The 24060-nt window shown below is 40.8% G+C and overlaps 1 protein-coding gene across 1 annotated transcript in view; it reads left to right on the top strand.

Annotated features, from left to right (window-relative positions):
• The first annotated feature begins 1908 nt into the window (after window positions 1-1908).
• The window catches only part of LOC149218191 (zinc finger CCCH domain-containing protein 17-like), a 34676-nt gene continuing 12524 nt past the window's right edge, over window positions 1909-24060 (top strand). Inside the window, exons 1-8 of the mRNA XM_089386503.1 lie at window positions 1909-2479; window positions 2720-2821; window positions 2918-3010; window positions 3096-3197; window positions 3340-3486; window positions 3716-3835; window positions 3930-3989; window positions 4693-4790. Of these exons, the coding sequence (XP_089242629.1) occupies window positions 2126-2479; window positions 2720-2821; window positions 2918-3010; window positions 3096-3197; window positions 3340-3486; window positions 3716-3835; window positions 3930-3989; window positions 4693-4790 (1076 nt within the window). The 5' untranslated portion in view covers window positions 1909-2125. The remainder of the gene's footprint in view (window positions 2480-2719; window positions 2822-2917; window positions 3011-3095; window positions 3198-3339; window positions 3487-3715; window positions 3836-3929; window positions 3990-4692; window positions 4791-24060) is intronic.

Here is a 24060-nt window from a genome sequence, read left to right as displayed (position 1 = left end):
GTGTTCAGTAGAAATTTTGAGTTCTTTTGTAAATTTAGGGTTTGGCCCAAATTTAGTATTTTGGTTAAGAGAGGTTTTGCATGAGTTTTGGCACAGGTAGTTGTTTTTGTAAGTTGGTGGGTTGTGATTGCAATATTTATCATTATTATACATCTTTTGAGTATTAGGTTGGTGAGTCACCCACACCATATTATGTTGTGTACTTGTATGTTTATGTATAACATGATGTAAAAGATTGTAGTTTATACACGTGATATTTTGGTTAAGTAAACATAATTTTGCAAACACTTAACCATAGAATATGGGAGTAGGCCTAATCGAAGTTCAAGCAAGCCCAAGTTGAGCAAGTCATTGGGAAGAAAGAACGTTGGTGCCACATTCCTAGAGATTCATGGGGTGCCTTTAATTGTATAGTTTCTCTAAGGGCATGAAAAGTGGTCTCCTTATTTTATAGTTCATAACATGAACAAAAAACTACCATTGCAAGGGAAAACTTATGTTCTTGTGTCCTTAACTTAAACTTTTGATGATATCAATTAATTTCCAATTGAGAACATATCTACCAAGTTAATTGTTAAGGATCCAATAAGAGTTGTAGGAAAAACACATGGGAACCACTCTTTGTTTTTAGCTATGGAAAGGAAGAAATTGAGATCAAATAAGTTTTCATTTAATCTATGTAACCCATCTCCTTGTGTTGAGTCAATCGAGGTTCTAACGACCCTTGAGACAATAATAATAATACTACCCTACTCAAAATTTCTAGTAGGAGATCCAAATAGAAAAACAAGATGGAAGAAGGATATCTAAGAATAACCCAATGTTTCCTAGGAGTGAGTACTTATTTCTTGTGCAAAAGTATGTACACAAATTCATAAAATTATGCCATGTGTGATGCTTAGTCATCATCCATTGTCGTGTTGAATGTAGGGAAAAAAATCTCCTATGAGTGTAATAATTACTTGATTGCTAATCCATAACAATGTCAATGGGTATAAAGTTACATGATTGCTAGTCCATAATAAAGTCAATGGGTATAAAGTTGTTTATATTTCTTATATATTTGTGCTTTTCCAATCATTGATATGTTTTTATGGTTCGCAATATAGTTGGTGTAATTAACTAATTATTGTTAAATACAAACATAGAATTTCTATGTATGCTATGTGCATGAACATTTATGACTTATAGAAATTTAAAAGAAAGAGCATATTATATATCAATGATTGTCTAGACACTCCCATAAACATTACACGGTTCATATATAGCTTGAGACACACATTAATGAAATCAAATTTTGAATCTCAAAAGCATTCTAATGATAAAGAGTTTCTGGAAAAATAAAAGCTTTGAAGATTGTTATTTTGCAATACAAAAGTCATTGTTGATAATGAGTTAATAAACTACAACTTATGTAAGCTTCATACTACTCGACAAACACTTGCATTGAATACCCTTTTAATATTCTCTTGAAAATATAGACTAATGATATTGTTGAATTTATAATTTAATTTATATAATTTTTCATTTGTATATTTTTAGGATATCTTCCTGCATGCAATTAATTGCAAGTAAATTTAATATTTTTTATATAGATGTTTTTTGTAACTACATTCAATTATAATACATTCTCACATCCCATATATTTTGAAAAAAAACATATATATATATATAAAATTTGTAGCTTATAACTTGTACTGCGAGCGTGTTAAGATAACTAGCGTTCTTTCAGTTCCTTAAAAAAAAAATTGTTTATAACAACACGCATGCAATAAAATATTACTTGAGATAACGATCCGCATGCAAGAAAGAGACGCACGAATTGGTTGCATTGCGCGAGGAACGATGGAATTTACTTAGTGTTCACTGGTAGTTGTTTGTTTAAATAGCAACACACATGCAAAAGCCGCGAACACACGCTAATATTACTTCAAATAACAACACACATAAACAGAGAAGCGATTGCATTATCATCTGCAAACGATTGAAGAAGAACAGAAAGTGAATTTGCTGCAATAATAGCAGAGAAATCATCTCAAAGAAACAAAGTGTGAATTGGCTGCATAATAGCAGAGTGAATTGACTGCATAATAACAGAGAAATCATCTCAAAGAAACCCGTAGCGATGGAGATTGACATGGATATCCTCTCTGAGAAATCTGTAGCGATGGCTATCGACATGGATATCATCTCAGACAAACCAGAACCAGCAGGAGGAAATAATAAAAGCTCAACCTCCTACTCCTACAGCCACACCTCCAAAAGGGTTGTAGCTCCAAAGAGATGTGAAGAAAACATGGACAGAAGGAATAATAGCAGATGCAGGAGAGGACAGATTCAGAAAAAGGATAAAGCATGCCGCTATTGGCTTGCAGGCAATTGCAAGTACGCAAGCGACGACTGCAAATATCTGCACTCCCATGTTATTGAAGGTTCCAATGTCACTTTCTTGACTAAGTTGGTTGGCCACGATAACAAGGTATGCTTAGGTTGTTTCTTAGTTTCCTTATTTGCTTTGTATGCTTTTGGTTTGGTTGTTTCTTGCTTTGCATGTTCTTGATTTAGTTGCTTGCTCGCTCTGCATAATCACTTTATCAGAGTGTTTCCTTATTATTTGCTCTGTTTCTTAGTTCGGTAAAGTTTAGGTGAGCGTTAAGTTTTTTCTGGGTATCCTTGATTTGTATGCATATCCGTTTGATAATTGAACTCCTTCCCGCAGCCTATTCGAGGAATCAATTTTCTTTCGCATTCAGGATCTGCCAAACTCTGTTCTGTTGGCCAAGATAACAAGCTTATAGCCTGGGACTGCCATACAGGGCAGGTACTTTAAGCTTTTACATACACTAAAATTCTCCTCTCCTCTCTCTCCTCTCTTCTAATCTATTTATGAAAGCTTACCATCTTCTTTCTTAAACAGGGCACGGATATCCCCTTGGGCAGCGACAGCAAAGTTGGATGTCTTCTGAGTGAAGGTTCATGGCTTTTTGTCGGCCTTTGTAATGCTGTCAAGGTAATTTAACACGCTTAGCCTTAGCCTCATAATTGATTTAAACAGAATGAATTCCGTAAGTTAACACAGTGTATCTACTTTGAAGGTTTTGAATACTGTCAACTTGACAGAGTTATTATTAGACGGCCCTAAGGGACAAGTCTATGCCCTGGCAATCGCTAATCAAACGATTTTCGCTGGAACACATGTAAGGAAACTCCTGCCTTGCCTTTGCCTTGCCTTTCTGTAATCACGTGTCATTAGTTTTGCTCTATCAAATTAAATATAGGTAATTATTTTATTGAATTATATAGCCCTGCTGATTTGTTTTTTTACTTTCCATACCACAGGATGGCACTATTCTGGCATGGAAGTTTAATTCTGCAACCGATACATTTCACCCTGCAGCGTTCCTCACAGGTCATATGTTGCCTGTTATCTCATTAGTCTCAGAGAAAGATAGATTGTACTCTGCTTCTATGGACCACACAATAAGAGTAAGTTTCTTTGTATTTTGCAAATACTTTTATTTGTTTACAAATCAAGAGAATCTGTTGTTTTCCTTAAAACTAGTTCAATTTGGATATAGCAGTACTCTCAATAAATATCAATGTTTTCCATGAACTTGCAATTCAAGAAAAGTACATCTTAGATTTAGATGATTTAATTTTATATTTGACATTGTATGATGATTTTATATTTGACATTGTCTAAACAAATTCACAGGTTTGGGACTTGAGAACTTTTGAATGTATACAGACCTTGAAAGATCACACATCAGTTGTGATGTCTCTTATTTGTTGGGAACAATTTCTCTTGTCGTGCTCTTTAGACGGCACAGTGAAGGTGAGGAAAGTTTCTTGATATATATCATTACATCTATCTGGAAATATGAAGGTGTACAAAGCTCATTGGAGGTTTTTACCTCATTAAAATCCAGGTCTGGGCTGCTGCATCAACTGGAGCCCTTGAAGTGGTTTACACTCATATTGAAGAACATGTATGTTATCTATATCCTTATTGTCTACAATTTTTGTATGCATTTTCTAATTAGATGTTAACTTATGCAAAAACATGTTTACTAAGCTGCAATGCAATATTGTCTCTTTCTTAAAGTTGTTTGTCCTCTATCTATGAATTATCAACCAAGCTACATTGCTCTGTGCTTCCAAGGTAGCCTTAGGATTTGAAATCATAGATGGGTAACAGTTCAATGGGATGGTGTTGCATTTTTTTTTTCATTTTTTTTCAGCGCAAAGTAGCTTACAGATGATATCTTAAATAGTTTTATTATGCTTGTTCTAGTTTGTTGCAACTATTTAATTTTATGATTTATCGACTGTCGTAGTTTAGAGACCTAGGGAAAGACCTTTGTGAATCAGAAACTACATACAAGAACGAAAGAAAGTTTTTCATAGTTCCCTTTGGGGATTTCTTAACATTTTTAAAACCTAAATAACTAGGTTGAGAGCTTATAGTTTGTGCTTGGAAAGCATATCAAATTATCTATGGATTCATGCCTGGAGAAGATATAGTATGGATCTGGAGAGCCATATGAAAATTCTATGTACTTTATTGGATTCTTAGCTGCATAGATTTTCTGAATTGAATTGACATGTTTTAACATTCATGTCCTATCTAGTCACTAGATAATGCACAAGGTTTATAAGTGAATTATTTTTTCTTGGTTTCCTTTTGCGCAGGGTGTTCTTGCATTGAGTAAAATGAATGATGAACAAGCCAAACCTATTTTGCTTTGTTCTTACAATGATAACAGTGTGCGCCTTTATGACCTGCCATCGTAAGTATACATGTTATTGGTTGGATCATTTTCTGCATGGTTTAGAATGTTATGTGACTTTTTCATAGTTGCAAATATCTAGTTGCTTGAGACAATAAAATGCTCAAAATTTGTTAAATATGGGAATTTCAAGAGTCTTCTAATTATAATGTGTTGTAGTGTTGAATGTACATAACACTAGCATGTTACAATACCGCATTGTCTTGCTAATCTTTTTACTTTAATAGTGCATTGTCTTGTTGCCAAATCTCTTTAATTTGATAACGCATCGTCTTGCTAAACCTTTCGATCCCGAGATTGCATTCGTTATAATTTTGTGGGCACTAGACTCATTGCACACACACAAAATCCAACAACAACTTCCTATTAAATTTACATAGCTAATGAACTGAAACACATTGATGTTTCTAACCAAAAACAAATTATGCAGAATGAAACTTATAAAACTAGCAATTAGATCATGCACAATAAACATATTACACACAAGTTCTGCCCAATTAATAGTTCTTCGTTAAATTCTTCTCAAAACCTACTCGAACTCCCTTACTGGGATGATGGCCCTCGAAGAAATTAGATATACAACAATTACCATGGATCTGATCCAGCGGATCAGGCCCTAGATCCATCCACTTTCTGGCTTATCGGGATCTCCTTTGCTGGTCTGTGCTCTTTCCTCAGACTTGGCACAACAACAAATCTGCAATATTACTCATGTATATCTCCTTTGCTACTCTGTGCGCTTTCCTTAGACCTGGCACAACAACTGCACAACAAACTTGCAATATTACTTATGCAGATCTCCTTTGTAGCTCAGTGCCCTTTCCTCGGGCCTGTTATAGTGGAATATCAAACTCCTCCTCCTAAGGCTAGTTCCGATGTATGGTGTGTCTTCTCCTTGGATCCATCTCAGCCTCCTTTTGGTAGAGCTCGAAAGAACATCTCGCTCCTTCAGATCTATAGGCCATGTCCCTGCTGTTAGTGTTGCTAGTCCATATTCAACCTTAGGAGCCTCTTACTATTGATCATGTACCCTTGTTGGCTTGCTTGGCCGTCTCAAACTTGCTCAGTTTGTTGGGCCCTTTTGGTCCTCTCAGCCGTTCTGGCCCTCTTGGCCCTCTCGACCCTTCTGGCTCTCTTGTCTCTCTTTCCAAGCCACCTTCAACAGGCCCTCAAAGGTCTGAGGCCTACTCGGCCTTCTCCTCCACAAGATGCTCTCTTGTCGACAACTTCCCATAGACCCTCTTGGCCCTCAAATTTTTGAGGCCTACTCGGCCTTCTCCTCCACAAGGTGCTCTCTTGTCGACTGCCTTCCAGAAGCCCTCTCAACCCCTAAAGGTTTGAGGCCTACTTGACCTTCTCCTCTTGAGAGAGTAACTCTCTTGTCGACCACCTTCCACAGGCCCTCTCGACCCTCAAAGGTCTAAGACCTACTCTACTCGGTCTTCTCCTTCACAAGATGCTCTCTTGCTCGACCACCTTCCATGAGCCCTCTTGGTCCTTAAAGGTTTGAGGCCTACACGACCTGTGGGAATAACTCTCTCGCCTAGCCACACAATGACGAGAATGAATCACTCACCCTTGTATTTATACCAGTGTTGTTAAAAGCGCGATTAAATCGCGCTTTTTTCAAAAAAGCGCGCTTTTTTCCCTAAGCCGATTTAATCGCGCTTTTTATGGGAAAAAAGCGCCTAAAATTTTTTTTGCCGCTTTTTTCGAAAAAAGCCCGCTTTTTTCGTAAAAAAGCTCGGGGGTCCGTGGCAGCACGATTTATAATGAAAATTTGGATTTATTAATTATTATTTCATGATCTTTGTACAGGTTGGAGTCCCAGCGACTTAATGACATGGTCTACGTCTACTACAATCTTCGATTGTGGGTGAGGCAACTTGAGAGGACACCTGATGTGGATGCCATCTCATTGGATGGGATTGACACCACTGCTGCATGGAGGGTTGAGGCCGAGAGGCCTCTCATGGATTCTACTGATGATTGGTTAGTGCAGGATGAGGGGGAGGAGGAGGAGGAGGAGGAGCAGGAGGAGGAGCAGGTGGTGGAGGAGGAGGAGTAGGAGGAGGAGGTGACACCGCCTACCCGGGCTACCACTAGGACCAGTAGAGGACGTGGTCTACCTCCTGTAGCTCATACTTCTAGTTCTTCAGCTTCTAGAGCACATCAGACTCCTTTGCCATTTCCACCAACACAGGCACCAACATCTACATCTAGAGGGAAAGAGAAAGCTGTGACATTTTCTCGCAAGAGGGGCAGAGGAAATCAATAGGATTAGACTTTCATTTTATTGTATATGAGTCTATGACATTATGACATGATGAAATACATTATCATATTTTTTGTTGATATTTTGAGGCTGAGCTAGGACTCAGGAGTCAGGACTCAGGACTTACTATTCAGGACATGATTCAATGTTATGTGTGATTTTAGCGCTAGAAATGATATTAAACATCTTATATATTAGTTTTCTTATCATATTTATGTGTCAATGTATTTATTTTATGTTGTAGATGGTTTATATATTAAAAAAATTGAAAAAAATTGAAAAAAAATGAATATTTTTGTACCAAACGCTTTTTTCCCCGTTTTTTTTCCGCTTTTTTTCCGCTTTTTCCTATTTTTTCCGCTTCATTCTCGGCGCCGATTTAATCCCGCTCGCGCTTTTAACAACATTGATTTATACTTCTCGAAGGGTGCACTGCCATGGGTCATAATACCATGGGTCATTCAAATACTATGGGTAATACCATAGCCCCATCACTTAGCCCACTTACACCACACGAGAGAATACTTTGATGCTACCCAAAACATCAACACTCCCTCTTAGCAAGTGATTTATTCTCACAACACCACCTCGAAGTGGCTTTGCCTTCAAACCTAGAACACATTTCCACCCTTTATTTGCTACCATAACTACGCCATATGACACAAAGGCAATTCTCATTGTATGACAAGGGCTCTTCTTTATAGACACCATACTCTTAGAAGATTCCTGCTTTTGAGCATCCTGCATGGCCATCTTGCACCATGATTTCCTGAACCTGAAGGATGTCTTCCTCTGAGCTATTGACTCCCTTTAAGCCTGTTGACTCTCTCTGAAGACTAACTCCCTCCTAAGCCTTCTCACTCCCTCTCAATCCTAACTCCCTCTCACTCCAGATTGCAAGCCTTCTCGATGCTCAAGGTCTTTACTTCACCTTCACTTAAAGTTTCTCACTTGGATCTCCAATGGCTATCTCAACCCTCTGAAGTATCTTTCTGAGATACAAAATCTAGCACTCGGTCTTTAAGTGAGGAAGGTATTTTTGGAAGAACCACCTAGAACTGGCTTACCCTTTGGTTCTTGTGCAATGTCCGAAGCCTCATTCTCCATGTTGTAGCTCCCAGTGCTAGGTCTATCTAGCATTGCTTCTAAACCCCTCGACTGGTATGGTCTCTTTCTCTCCCTTTGAGGGATGACCTCCGCCAATCTTGTTGGCAATCCTTTGTACATTTTGTACGACCTTTGCAAGTGGCCCTCTTGGTTGTTACAAGATTTGCTAGCTTGTTCTTGTCGCCACAAATTCTTTTCCCAACGACTCCTACTGGCCATTGCATCCTGCAACTACTCGATCATGCCAAACACAATTCTCTACCTGCGGCACGATCCTTCGCATTGCTTTGTGGCACTAGGCCTGTTGATCCTGGCCTTTACGACCCATACAAGCAATGTGCCATATTTAGCCAACTCTCCTGGCATGGGTATTCAAAGCATTGTTGCTACTTGCAATAGTTCCAATAGCTCCTTCTTAGAGCTATCACCTGTGTGAATCTCATATCCAACTGCCTTTCTCAAAAACCATGCTCTGACACCATGTTAGAATTTTGTGGGCACTAGATTCAATGCGCACACACACACACACTAGATCTGGTAACAACTTCCTATTAACTTTACACAACTAATGAACTGAAACACACTGATGTGTCTAACCAAAAAAAATTATGCATAACAAAACTTATAAAACCAACAATTAGATCATGCACAATAAGCATATTACACACAAGTTTTTCCCAATCAACAGTTCTTCATTAATTTTTTTGCAAAACCTACTTGGGCTCCCTTATTGGGATAATGCCCCTCAGGGAAATTACATTTACAACAATTACCCTGGATCTGATCTAGCGAATCAAGCCTTAGATCCATCCTCGATTTGGCTTACATGGATCTCCTTTGCTGCTCCGTGCTATTTCCTCAGACTCAACACAACAAAAAGCTTGCAATTTTAGTCATCAAGATCTCCTTTGCTACTCTGTGCTCTTTCCTCGGACTCAACACAACAAGAAATCTGCAATATTACTCACATAGATCTCCTTTGTTGCTCTGTCCTCTTTCCTCAGAACTGAGCACTAGTGTATCACAACACTCCTCCTGAGGCTAGCGTTGTTGTATGGTGTGTCTTCTCCTCAGACCCATCTCGGCCTCTTCTTGGAAGAGCTTGAAGGAACATCTTGCTACTCCTCCAGATCTATAGGCTATGCCCCTGCTGTTAGTGCTATTGTTTCATACTCAAACCTAGGGGCCTCTTGCTCCTGATCCTCTACCCTAGTTGGCTCGTTCAACCCTCTCAGCTCTGCTCGGCTCAATGGGATTTTTTGGTCCTCTCGACCCCCTTCTAGCCCTCTCAGCCCTTTTGCTAAGCCACCATCTAGACGCCCTTTCGACCATCAAAGGTTTGAGGCCTACTCAACCTTCTCTTCCACAAGATGCTCTCACCCTCCCCACCTTATCACCCTAATAAGGAGAGGTGGTTACTATGAAGAGCCAATTCCCAATGTACCATACTCAAAATGTGTTAAAATTGGAAACCAGGGCCAAACTCCACATGGGTCATCTTATTTATGACAACTTATATTTTTATTAGATTCCTCTCTTGGAGAGGTGTAGGATTGATCTAAAGATCATCTAATTTTGACATGTACAAATGAAGTTATGAATTTATTTTGATTATGGACAAATTGTCAAGGTCGGCCAGCCAACTCATGTAGGCTCAGAATCCCAACAGTGACGTCTATTCATCCTCAACGTTAGCCTATAAATACATGATGCCTCATCCTCATTTGGACATACTTCACTTCTCACACATCTCTCTCTCCTCACATGATTGGGTATGGATTTCTGGGCAGCTCTCCACGTGCGAAGAAGGACTGTACTTTTCTGTTCCAGCAATTGACCAGCGTTGACCAAATTTGCAGAAGGCTGTCTTCACTGTGTTAACCAAGCGTTGACCTGTTTTTGGTGCGATTCTGGGTGGAGGAATTATGTCCTAGCAAGACGCAGATCTGGGCACAAGAACCGAGCCAATCTGACCGCCTGTTTGACCAACGTTGACTGTACTAGGGCTGGCCGCAGACTTGACTTTTGTTGACCAGTTTTGACTAGACCTTTTCGGAGTATTTTGGGCTTATTAGACTTGTTGTTGGAGGCCGAAGTTGATTGGGTTTGACCGAGCTGAATTGAGGAAGAAATCTGCCCTGTTGACCAGCGTTGACTTTTCTGGTTAGGGCTCTTTTGCTGCTGCTATAAATTATCAAAATTTGTAAATTGTACTCCCTCTTTGAAGACTAAAAGAAGATTTAATCAAGGGATTCCCACATTGGGGTTTGTCCTTGGCTGGTGCCACATCTTGTGTCCTCTTGCCTTGGCTTGTCTTCTACTGTTTATGTTTATGTTCTATCAGCATTTTACTTACATGTTTATGTGATTGCTAAACTGAAATTGATATTGGGCTCATAAAGAAATTGAAGTAAAATTGCTCTAAAGCATAGAACATACCATTGTTGCCTAAAATTAACATGGTATCGGAGTTGAGGTGAAGACAAAGCCCAAGCAAGAGTGAGAGCAATCACCAAAGACAATTGGACAAGGACAAAAGTCTCAATGGGTTCCTCATCCTACTTCCTGGTTGAAGACAAGCTCCATGATAAATTTGACTATCATGGATGGAAGATGTCTCTTGATTTGAACTTGGAAGAGAAGGAAGTGATGGATTATGTGCAGGGTAAAACCCCTGAGCCTCCTTCAAATCACCAACTGCTGCGAAGACCAAGTACAATAAGGCTGAAGTCAAAGCGAAGAAGATTATCAGGGATTCCAGTGACAAGCATCTGGTGGCCTATATTTCCGAATTGAAGACCTCCAAGGAGATATACGACGGGTTGGTCGGCATGTTCAAGGTTAGTAATGCTAATCAAATTCTCTTTCTCAAGAATAAGTTGAATGATATACATTCAATCCTATTTCTTGAGGATTACTGAGATCAATAATGATTTACTCTCGATTGGAGAAGTCATTCCTGACAGGGAACTTACTCTCACCACCCTTGGAGGACTCCCACCTGAGTGGTATGTATTTAGAACCACTATAATCATCAATGGTCGAATTACAGGGTTTGAAGAATTGATGTCGAGATGCATTCAAGAAGAAACAAGAATGATGGAGAAAGAAATGCCTTCTAATAGAAACAACCCCACTGCATTCTCCACTCATGCCAAAAGGGGAATAATGTAGGGTCTAAAGGTCATTTCCATGGAAAGCCTGGATCTAAGGGAGGAAGGAAGGGCAAGTGCTTTGTTTGCAATAAGTTTGGCCACTATGCAAGGGAATGTCCTAATAAAAGGGTTACACCTCGAGATGATGACTATCATAACAACTCCAGGGCCAACTTCAACAATAACAGCAACGATCAAAGGAATGGCAGGTCCAATGGCAAAGGAAAAAGGAATGCGCAACATCAAGGAAATGGTTGACCCTCCAAGAAATCAAGGAACTCCATGTATGATGAATCCAATGTTGTTAACAATAAGCAAAAAGAGTACTATCTTATATCGACGCTCTTAACTGCCTCTCCTCCGGATACTTTGGGAAATTCGCTGATTGATAGTAGTGCCTCAAGGCACTTCATCGGATACAAGGAAGCCCTCCCTAATCTGATAGAAAAGGAGACAAACTTGGAGATCATCCTTGGAGACGATACCACCTATCTCGTGAAGGGAGTAGGGAATGTTACCCTTCAATTGAATCAAGGTAACACTATGTTAGCCTTCAATTGAATCAATGTAACACTATTCACTTGCAAGAAGTACTATATGTACCCCATCTCAAGAAGAACCCGGTGTCCATTTCAGCAATGGAAGATAAAGGATTCATGGTGGCTTTTATTGATGGAAAGGTACATGTTTGGAAAAGAAATTTCAAGGATGCTTTTACTCTTAGGTTCAGGGTTGAAACTTTGTATTAAGTTGGAGGAAGTCCATTGGGAACCATGTCTTGCGACACATCTCTACAATCTGAACTATGGCACCGGAGGTTCGCCCATCTTCATTATAAGGCCCTACCCAATGTGAGACAGATTGTCATGACCACGAGTTGAGGTGCGCTCACATGCGCGACGGGCGACGGTGGGAGACAAACTTCAGTTATGTGTGACGAGTCGAGTTTGCGACGATGAGCGGTTGCATTCGGTTAAACACGCCTCGGCAAGTGTGCGACGACAAGTTGTGCATGATGCGATGAGTTACTTGGAGAGTCGAAAAACCGAGATTGGGAAAATCAACTAAGTATGGGCACACGTATGACGAGTTATAAGAGGTGTCGAAAAATTGACGAGTTGGGCCGACAGATGGTGGCGGACGCCCTGGGCGGGCCGACGTGCGGAAACGGGTGAGTTGGTTGGCCGACGTGTTGTTTGGTATTTTTCATGGGCAATTTCTGTGGTCGGCCTACCACCTTAAATCATGGAGAACGCCTATATATTGGAGATGGCGAGTTGGAGAAAGGGGCCATCAAACTCAAGCAAGTTCAAGTGAGCAATTTAAGTTGCACGAAACGGGGAAACGGGTACGAGTTTCCGAAATGGGCATGGGTACGAAACGTGACCCCCCCCATTTTGGAAATGGGGAAACACAATATATATATATATATATTAAGACATTTAAGAAATATGTGCAATCATAAAGCATATATGATACATTCTAATTTATTACATTATGATTAAATTGTCAATTATCAATGCATAAACTATAAGTCTCTAAATTTACATCACATTTACTCATGAATGATCACATAATGAAAATAGCAATATCCAAAATCAGCCACGAGAAATTTCTAATTTCTTGTCTTGTGTTTGATTGGTAGTTTCCTCCTACATAGTCAAACGACCTTAGTGCTCTTGATTAAATACAAGTTCCATACCCTAGTACCCTACATGCTCTTGATTATTGGGAGTCTCCCCTGCATAGAGGGCTTGGTTCTCTTGATTAAATACAAGTTCCATACCCTAATACATGACAAAATCCAATGGAAACATTGCAATCCCCCAATCCTGAAATCCTGAAAAACAAATAAGTCTGTTGGATTTTGAGTGAGATCTAAAATTCTACTTTCTCCATATGAAATCCAATGAGGGCGAAAGCACTCTCAAACATCCTGAGTCATTTCATGGTAATGTTAAAAATTTAAGTAAAATGATGAAAATGAAAAATAAGAATTTAACATTACCATGAACTGCATATCAACACTAGGGCCATAGGCTTGAACATTAGGCTGCCCCACTCAAAAAAATCCTCTTTTTTATAACTTGAGAGGCATCTAGAAGCATCCAGAAGATATATTAGTCGCCCAATAAAAAATTAGAAGCGAAAAGATAAAAATAAAAATAAAATACAAGAAAAAATCAAGCTGGAAGAGGAAACTCCGTCGTACGGCCTGGAAACTCGTTTCCGGCCATACTGGCCACATTTCCTCGTCAGGAAACGAGTCAATATGGCCGGAAACGCGTTTCCAGGCTGTTTGGTACAAGTTTCCTCGTTTCCATTTCGTTTTCAGCCGGAAACGGACCCTTCTCCAACGTTTTCTGCAACTTAGGAGCAAAGTAATACTTGGGCGAGAAAGAGGAAGAGCAAAAGATCAAGGGCGAGGTGCAGGCGGACCGAGGACTGCAGTACCAAGCTGAGGAGAAAGAGAGGCGAGTTGCGGAAGGTCTGCGGTGCGACGAGCTGCGGAAAGTCTGCGGAGGGTGCTGAGTTGTGACGAGCTGCGGAGGGCGACCCGACCCGGCAAGGTGGGCGCCTCTGCTCGGCGACGAGTTGTGGAGAGCAATGGTGCAGACGAGCTATGGAGGTTGCGACGAGCTGCAGATAGTAACCGGTGCGACGAGCTGCGAACAGTTCTCGGTGCGATGAGCTGTGGAGCGTGACCCGACCCGGCAGGGTGGGCGCTTCTGCCCGGTGACGAGTTGCATGACACGACGGACGTGGGCAATCCTGAACGGCAAACAAGTGGGCGTTGCTGAACGGAGGGCGACCCGACACGAGCAGGTCGAGTTGCTAAAAAATTGGCAAAATTGCTAAGGTGAAATTTGGGGTTCCTTGGCAAAGTCTGTACTTGTAAATAAAGTTGTAAAAGATTGAATTATTATTATTGGGCAGACTCTAATCTGGGAATTTCCCCTCCCATTAAGAGAAAGTATTTTCGCTGTGCATATTGATAAATGAAGATGATGTAAATGTTATTTCCGCTATGTAATGAATGTGCTTAGTAGAATTGAAGAGAAATAACTAAGTGTTGAATGTTAGGCGTAGCCCGTATTCATAAGTATTGGTGAAAAGAAAGTGGGTAGTGGTGCCGCGCCTGCCTATGTGCGGTTGAAAGACCACCGCCAGGATAGGGGCGTGACAGTTGGTATTAGAGCTTTGGTTTCCGCGGACTTTGAACGATTTGTAGATTGAAGATTTGAAGAAAAGTGAAGCAGGTAGTGAAGCAGTGTGATTGGGCCAAGTTGAACGATAGGACATGGCAAGTTGAGAAGAATGCCAAGGGAGGCTCTTACTTACCTTATACTGGTTAAGGCTTATGAAAGAAGAGAACCCACAGATTCATGATGAACTTGAGGTCTTGGAAAGGAATGTTGAAGAGGAACTTCTTCGACTTGGTTGGATGTAGCTGCAGATTGCGATGAAGAAGAAGAAGTCGTGATGTATGAAGATGTTGCAGATGTGACAACGATGGAGGAAGAACTTGAGGCACTTCCAATTGCTCAAGTTGAACCACGATCGTACATATTGCAAACATTGACGGATGAAGGCACTCACATGGAGGAGCCTCATGATGAAGTAAGTATTCCTATTATTACTTGTGTTTCATTGGAGATTTTGGAGGATGGGCCATATGCAGGGAAGGGCAAAGACAGTTTGCTGATGCGATGGACAACCTTACCATGGATGTCTACGATGAGACCTTGTGCGGAGAAGTAAGGAACATTGATTGTTGCAGAGCTTGTTGGGGCAGGTTGCGACCTCATGGCAGGGGGTGCAAATGCTCGTGACAAGGGAGGAACATGATGATCATTGCGGGGGATGGGTCATGCTTTAGCCATATGGAGAATTGGCTAAGTGCCCGACATGACTCATGGATAGATTGGAGAGAGGGCAGCATGGACATTTTGCAGATGCTGGAGCTAGGGACACTTTGTAAAGTTGTATGATGGACTTGTCGAGGACGACAACCGTTTAAAGTGTGGGAGTATGTCACAACCACGAGCTAAGGCGCGCTCACAGGTGCGACGAGCGACAGTGGGAGACAAACTTTGGTTGTGTGACAAGTCGAGTTTGTGACAACAAACGGGTGTGTTCGGTTAAACGCGCCCCGACAAGTGAGCGATGACGAGTTGTGCGACGATGCGACGAGTTACTTGGAGATTCGAAAAACCGAGATTGGGAAAATCGACTAAGTATGGGCGAACGTACGACGATTTATAAGAGGTGTCTAAAAACCGACGAGTTGGGCCGACAGATGATGGCAGAAGCCCTAGGTGGGCCGATGTGCGGAAACGAGCGAGTTGGTTGGCCGACATGTTGTTTGGTATTTGTCATGGGCAATTTGTGTGGTCGGCCTGCCACCTTAACTCATGGAGAACACCTATATATTGGAGATGGCGAGTTGGAGAAAGGGGCCATCGAACTCAAGCAAGTTCAAGTGAGCAAAGCAATACTTGGGCGAGCAAGAGGAAGAGAAAAAGAGCTAGGGCGAGGTGTAGGCGGACCGAGGGCCGTAGTATCGAGACGAGGAGAAAGAGAAGTGAGGTGCAGAAGGTCTGCGGTGTGACGAGCTGCGGAAAGTCTGCGGAGGGCACCGAGCTGCGGAAAGTCTGCAAAGGGCGCCGAGCTACGACGAGTTGCAGAGGGCGACCCGACCCGGCGGGGTGGGCGCCTCTACCCGGCGATGAGCTACGGAGGGCGATGGTACGAACAAGCTGTAGAGGTTGCGACGAGCTGCGGGCAGTTACCGGTTCGACGAGCTGCAGAGAGCGACCCAAACCGGTAGGTTGGGTGCCTTTGCCTGATGACGAGATGCATGACACGACGGACGTGGACAACCCTGAACGGCGAACAGGTGGGCGCTGCTGAACGAAGGGCGACCCGACACGAGCAGGCTGAGTTGCTGAAAAATTGGCAAAATTGCTAAGGTGAAATTTGGGGCTTCTTGGCAAAGGTTGTACTTGTAAATAAAATTGTAAAACACTGAATTATTATTATTGGGTAGACTCTAATCTTGGAGTTTCCCCTCCCATTAAAAGGAAGTATTTCCGCTGTGCATATGATAAATGAAGATGATGTAAATGTTAATTGAAGATGAATGTTATTCCGCTGCATGAATGTTAACACTTGAAGAATTGGAAAATTGGTTAATTGTTGGTGTTAGGCATAGTCCATACACTCTAGTATTGGTGAAAAGAAAAAGTGTAGTGGTGCCGCACCTATGTGCAGTTGAAAGACTACCGCCAGGATAGGGGCATGATATAGATGGTGACAGGTATGCTGGAGTTCAAAGCAGAGCATGAAGGTGTATGTCCGGGATGTGCCAAAGGAAAACTTACAAGGGGACCATTCCCCTCAAGTAATATCAAGACCACAAACATATTGCAATTGATCCACTCCGACATATCTGGTGTGATGCCCATAAACTCCTTGGGAGGATACTTATATTATCTCACCTTTGTGGATGATTATTCTCGCAAGACCTAGATTTAATTCTTGAAGGAGAAGGATGAAGTGTTCACCGGTTCCGACATTTCAAAGCCTTGATCGAAAACCAATCTGGGAAGAAAACCCAAATATTGAGGACTGGTAATGGGACCGAGTATGAATCCAATGAATTCCAAGATTATTGGAGAGAAGATGGCATTAAGAGGGAGACTACAACACCATACACTCCTGAGTAGAATGGTGTTGCTGAAAGGAAGAATTGTTGTATTGTAGAAGTTGTTTGTGCCATGCTTCATGATCAGGGCCTTCCAAAGTTTCTATGGGGTGAAGCTGCAAATACCGCCGTGTATGTTCAAAACCGATGCCCTCATCAAGCATTGGACTCCAAGACTCCTGAAGAAATGTTCATTGGTAAAAGACCCGATGTCTCTCATTTTAGAATTTTTGGAAGCCCTGAATATTTTCATGTGCCGAAAGAGAAAAGAAGCAAATTGGGTGCATCTGGGCTATAGTGAAAATTCTAAGGGATATAGAATTTATGTGGTTGGTCAAAAGGAATTTGAGATAAGTCATGATGTCACCTTCAACGAAGATATGGCCCTTAGGAAGATCAACAACCTTCCTATCCTAAGGAAGGACAAAGAAGTTGACACAGGAAATCAGGGTGAAAAAGAGGACGAAATGATGCCTGATGTTGATGAACCTATGGATCCTATTGATCCACTCCCTCATGAGCCTTCCTCCTCCAAGAGGAGACCCTGATGCCTTAGGGAGACTCTCGAAGATGCTGAGAGGCACATTGCACCAAGGGGGACTTTCCGTGAAAGCAAGAAGCCGAATAGGTACCAAGGATATTTGACCGCCATCAACACTATCATTCAAAATGAGCCTTCATCATTCGAAAAAGCCGTGAAGAAACAAGTATGGAAGGATGCTATGAATGAAGAATACGAGTTAATCATGAAGAATGATGTCTGGGATGTGGTCCCTAGACCCTAGGACAAATTGGTTGTCACTTCTAAGTGGCTCTACAAAATCAAGCATGGAGCTGATGGAAGTGCAGAAAAGTTCAAGGCTCGCTTTGTTGCTCGAAGCTTCTCTCAAAAGGAAGGTGTAGATTACGATGAGATATTTTCACCTGTTGCCTGATACACCACCATCGCTCGATCATAGCCCTTGTTGCCTCGCAAGGATGGAACCTACATCAGATGGATGTCAAGACTGCCTTCTTGCATGGTTCAATCAAAGAGGAAGTCTATGTGGAACAACCCGAGGGGTTTGAAGTTCATGATCGGGAATCTCATTTATGCAGGTTGAAGAAAGCTCTCTGTGGATTGAAGCAAGCACCCCGGGCTTGGTATGAGAGAATTGATAGCTATCTGATGAAACTGGGATTCACTAGAAGTAAAGCCGATCTGAACCTTACTTTAAGGTTGAAAATGATAAACCTCTCATTTTGGTACTTTATGTGGACGACCTTTTTCTGACAGGTGCAAACCCTCTCATTCACAAATGTAAGAGGGAGTTGGCTTCTGAATTTTAGATGAAGACCTAGGACAGATGCACTATTTCCTAGGGTTGGAGGTCTTGCAAAATCCAGGTGAAATTTTCCTCTCAAAGAAAATATGTTGTGAAGATATTCGAAAGATTTGGGATGGTGGACTGCAAGCCTGTGACTACTCCGATGGAACTTAACTTTAAGAAGTTATGTGGTAGTGCTTCTTGACCTGAATTGGGAAATGCTTATGAGTATCGTCAACTCATAGGAGCACTGATGTTCTTGGTGAACTCCCGTCCGAACACATATTTTGCAGTTAACACATTGAGCAAATAGATAGTTGAGCCTCATCACATACATTGGATTGCTGCCAAGAATCTTTTGAGATATCTTCGAGGCACAATCACTCATGGACTAAGATACACTGCCGGAAATGTGAGGCTGCATGTTTATTCTGATGCTGATTCGGCTGGCAGTGTGGTGGATCACAAGAGCACTTCTGGATGCTATTTTTCTTTGGGTTCTACTTCAATATCCTGGATGAGTAGGGAGCAGAAATCGATTGCCTTGAGCACCGTCGAGGCCGAATACATAGCTACTAGTAAGGCCTCTTGTGAAGTTGTCTGGTTGAGGAAGCTCTTCAGTGCGCTGTGTGGACTTGTGCTGGATACCACCATGATCCTCTGCAACAACCAGAGTGGGATCCGATTATCAGAGAATCTCGTGTTTCATGATCGCTCCAAGCATATAGATATCAGGTACCACTTTATCCGGGATATGGTACAACGAGGAGAAATAAGGCTCCATCACATTGCGACTGATGAGTAGGTCGCCGATGTTCTGACAAAACCTCTAGGGAAGGTCAAATTCTTGGCCTTCTGAGAACGACTTGGAGTCGTGGAGAGAACGTCTTATGAGGGTCTTGTATGAGATGGACATTGAGCTCTGGGAGCTCCAAGGGGCTTGGGGTACTTCTTGGAGCGATGAGCAACCATAGGGTGAATGGTTCATCCTTCCCCTGTGATACCCCTTGATGACATGTGGGCAAGACGAATGGTTCATCCTTCTCCTGCCGAGATAGCATACCCATGCAGTCTAGGACTCATGGGAAGTACCTCTCATCTAGGTAATGAGTAGGGAAATGAGGATAGGGACCATAGTACTATCGATGGACGCATCGTGTACTACCGTACTCCCTATGCTAGGATGTCCGATATTGATCTCAAATAAATGGGAACTGACTTCGAGTCAGTAAGAGTGGTATGAGACACTCTCTTTTGATTGGAACGGACTTCGGGTCAGTAAGAGTGGTATGAGACAATCTCTTTTGATTGGCGCTGACATCGGGTCAGTAGAGAATGGTATGATACATTCTCAATCAATTCTTCTTCTTCATAGTTCAACAGAGCAGTGCATGGATGGCAGAGATAGTACAGATTGGCAGATAGATTGGCATGTGGAGTTCTCCCTAGTTGAGAGGGAGTGTTAAAATTGGCAACTAGGGCCAAATTCCACCTGGGTCATCTTATTTATGACAGCTTATATTTTTATTAGATTCCTCTCTCGGAGAGGTGTAGGATTGATCTAAATATCGTCTGATTCTGACATGTACAATTGAAGTTATGAATTTATTTTCATTATGGAAAAATTGTCAAGGTCGGCCAGCAAACCATGTAGGTTCAGAAGCGCAACAGTCACATCCATTCATCCTCAACGTTAGCCTATAAATACATGATGCCTCATCCTCATTTGGACATACTTCATTTCTCACACATTTCTCTTTCCTCACATGATTGGGTACGGATTTCTGGGCAGCTCTCCACATGTGTGAAGAACTGTACTTTTCTGTTCCAGCCATTGACCAGTGTTTCCTAATTTGCAGAAGGTTGTTTTGACTGCATTGACCTGTTTTTGGTGCGATTTTGGGTGGAGGAATTTTGTCTTAGCAGGCTGCGGATATGGGCACAAGAACCGAGGCAATTTGACCCCCTGTTTGACTAGTGTTGACTATAATAGGGCTAGCCGCAGGGTTGACTTGTGTTGACTAGTTTTGACTAGATTTTTTCAAACTATTTTGGGCTTATTAGACTTGCTGTTGGAAGTCGAAGTTGAGTGGGTTTGATCGAGCTGCATTGAGGAAGAAATCTGCCCTGTTGACCATCGTTGACTTTTTTGGTTAGGGCTCTTTTGCCACTGCTATAAATTATTAGTATTTGTAAATTGTATTATCTCTCTCTGCTAAACTATTGAAGACTAAAAGAAGATTTCATCAAGGGTTTCCCTAGATTGGGGTTTGTCCCTGGCTGGTGCCACATCTTGTGTCTTCTTGTCTTGGCTTGTCTTCTACTGTTTATGTTCTACCAACATTTTACTTACATGTATATGTGATTGCTAAAATGAAATTGATATTAGGCTCATAAAGAAATTGAAGTAAAATTGCTCTAAAGCATAGAACATACCATTGTTGCCTAAAATTAACAGAATGGGATCTAAAGGTCTCTATCTTTTCTTTCCTTTTTCTTTGGTGTCTCATTTCCAAGTGGTCCCATTCCCTCCCTCCCCTACCTTATCACCCTAATAAGGAGAGGTGGTTATTGTGAAGAGCCAATTCCCAATGTACCATACTGGGAATGAGATCTGAAGGTCTCTCTCTTTTCTTTCCTTTTTTTTGGAGTCTTGTTTCCAACTAAGTTGCAGGAAATGTGGGTCTTGGGTCTGTTTCCGTACGGAAACGAAATGGAAATGGGGAAACCTATACCATACGGCCCGAAAACTCGTTTCCTGCCATACTGGCCCATTTCTTGAGGAGGAAACATGGCCCGTACAGTTGAAAACGAGTTTCTGGGCTGTACGACGGAGTTTCCTCATGCAAATTGACTTTTTCTTATGTTTTTTTTTCATTATTTTGTTTTCTATTTTTTAATTGGGTGACTAAGGTGGCTTCTAGTTGCTTCTAGATGCCTCTCTCAAGTTATAAAAGTGACCTTCATCTCATTCTCTCATCACACAATTGAGCAAGTCGTTTCTCTTGGAGACTGGCGATTTTAGCAAAGGAGAAGAGAGGAAGAGATCAGTGGTTTCAGCTAGGGCGTTTTCAACAGTGAGCAAGAGATTTCATATATACAATAAAGGCTGATTTTGAGATTTGGATATATAATAAAGGTTCCTTTTGGATATTCCGATATTTTTATTTTCATTATGTGATCATTCATGAGTAAATGTGATGTAAATTTAATCATAATGTTTAAATGTAATAAATTATAATGTATCATGTATGCTTTATGATTGCACATAACACTTCTTAAATGTCCTAAATTCTAATATCTATATATCTATATATCTATATATATATATATATATATATTCGCATTTCCCCATTTCCAAAATTTGGGGAGGTTGCGTTTCGTACCCATGCCCGTTTCAGAAACTCGTACCCGTTTCCCCATTTCGTGCAACTTAGGTTTCCAAGTGGTCCCATTTTTCAAAACTACTACATGTTTTCACGTTCATGCAACTAAGGTATGAGTAGTGGTGGCATCAAGAAATCTGAAAGGTTGATCGTTAAAAATAGCCTCTGCAATTTCAACCACTCATTGTTTCTGCAACTTCAATGTTTCACGGGCACTAATACAAGAGTAGCATCTCAAGCACCAACAAAATCCACAAATACTCCTCAGTGGGAAGCACATAACTTACTGCAGAAAAAACCACAACAGCATATGTAGCTTCCTGCGGTATGACAAACTGTATTTACTGTAAAGGCTGCTATGCTCTAGGGTCACGTGGAGAGCATGGCCATAAACTGGTGGTGGAAGACCATTAGCTAAGCACATTTCCAAGGGAATTATTATTGCAATTCCACTAAGATGCAGTATTATAGTGAACATTTTTGGACAGAAATGAGATGCAACTTAAGTGAGGGTACTTGAATTCCTTACCATTTACATTAGTGAGAGCTTGGACAGCCATTTGCAAAGGTTTTTCCATGGATTCAATTGTTAAACGATGCAAATGCATGAGGATTCTATAGATGTTAATGTAGAGATCTGAATCTATAGATGAGATGTCCTCTTCTTACGAGTGATGAAAACCAACAATTAGCTCTTGTCATGGTCCTCGTAAGAAAGATTTATTTGCATGTTCTTTACTAGAGGCTTATTTCCAAAAATCTACACTCCAATGTAAATCCCATTCTTTCCATTAATTCAATTCATATTCAAGGAACTTATAAAATTTCCACAATAAATGAGAATGCCTCTAAAGCAATGTGTTAAGATTTAGAATGTAAAGAATGCTCTCCATTTCTGCAATTTTCATAAGGTTTCTGCATTTATTTAAGAGTAATGGGATGGGAAAAATGAACAAGGAGTGAGTATTTTTTTTTTCCTCTTCAGACTTCTAACCAAAAATACTTTGATTGCCAATGCCTTGCATGTCTTTGCTCAATCTATTTTATCTGCAAATTTTCTAGACCCAAAACATTCAACATGAAGGAAAGTTTTTGAAAGTCAATACTCCAAATTCCCTATAAAAATCTGCAATCCAAATTAAGTGAGATATCAAATAATTACATAGAAACGAAAGTAAATGAGTAATTCTATGAAGCTTCTTCACTATCATTCCTCAAGCGAGAACAACACTCTGTAATGCTATTATTTATAACAAATAACAATTGATGAGGATATGGCTCAGTAAAAGATTCATCAAATGCACTCCAAGAGTGAAACTGCCAAACTACAAGAGAATGCAAGCACAAGTTTATAAGCCTCTGTTTTTTTTAGCAAAAGAAAAACACATTGAAAAATGGATTCCTCAAGAGATTTCAGCAGTCTTTTCACTTCCCTTTTTGGTAGAGCCAAAGTTGAACTCTCACAATAGGTTTGAATATCTCTTTTCTCTAGCAATGAGTACCATGACTCGATTTCTTCTCATATCAGCAATACCTGACAATATAAAATGCATTCCAGTCATTTCAATCTTGATTTCTTGACTGCCCAACAACCATCTAGTCATTCCCACCACAATATTGTCACAGAATTAGGACTCAGGAGAGCCAGCAATTTCAAGCTCTTGTCAATCAATGTTTAGTATCATGATCCTTATGGAAATAAAGTTATATCGAGAGATCATAGAGCCACACACCACCCATGCAATATCTACTAACTCAGAAAGTAATGAGAAAATCATAACAGAACTGGGTAAGCGTAAGGTGAATTTCAAGCGTTGAATAGGTAATATTTAAAACATTAAAAGTAAGAGCACCACAAACTCACAAAAGATTTAGTCTAGAAAGAGAGACGATATCTTCGAGGCTTTTGGCATATGTAATTTAGACTAGATAATCAACATCCCTTCAAGCACCTACCATGAAAAAAACAAGTACCTCTCAATATCAAAGACTACTCAGCAGTACAAGATAACCAAAATCAACGAACAAGATATATCAAGAGAGAATGCATAAAGCTCAAACATATCAAGAAACTTTCCAGGGCTAAAACCAACGAATTAATATAAATATAGAATCCCTTACATACTGAAGCCCTATTTATCTAAGTCCTAGCATGCCATACATGGCTCATGTAATCCCGTGACATTCTCTCATTGAAGACATTCAATTAATCAAGACTTAAGGTATGACATTCTAACAAATCCCTGACAACCTCAATACACAAAAATGCAATAGCTAATCCACACAAATGAGGAATGATACTAAGCACAACACACAATTGTGACCATAGGGAA

The sequence above is a fragment of the Pinus tabuliformis genome, chromosome Q, assembly GCF_031772625.1.
Source record: "Pinus tabuliformis cultivar Carrire ecotype Pingquan chromosome Q, CPIR1, whole genome shotgun sequence".
Classification (NCBI taxonomy): Eukaryota; Viridiplantae; Streptophyta; class Pinopsida; order Pinales; family Pinaceae; genus Pinus; species Pinus tabuliformis.
Note: the sequence above shows the minus strand (reverse complement) of the source record. Positions and strands in the feature narration are given on the sequence as shown.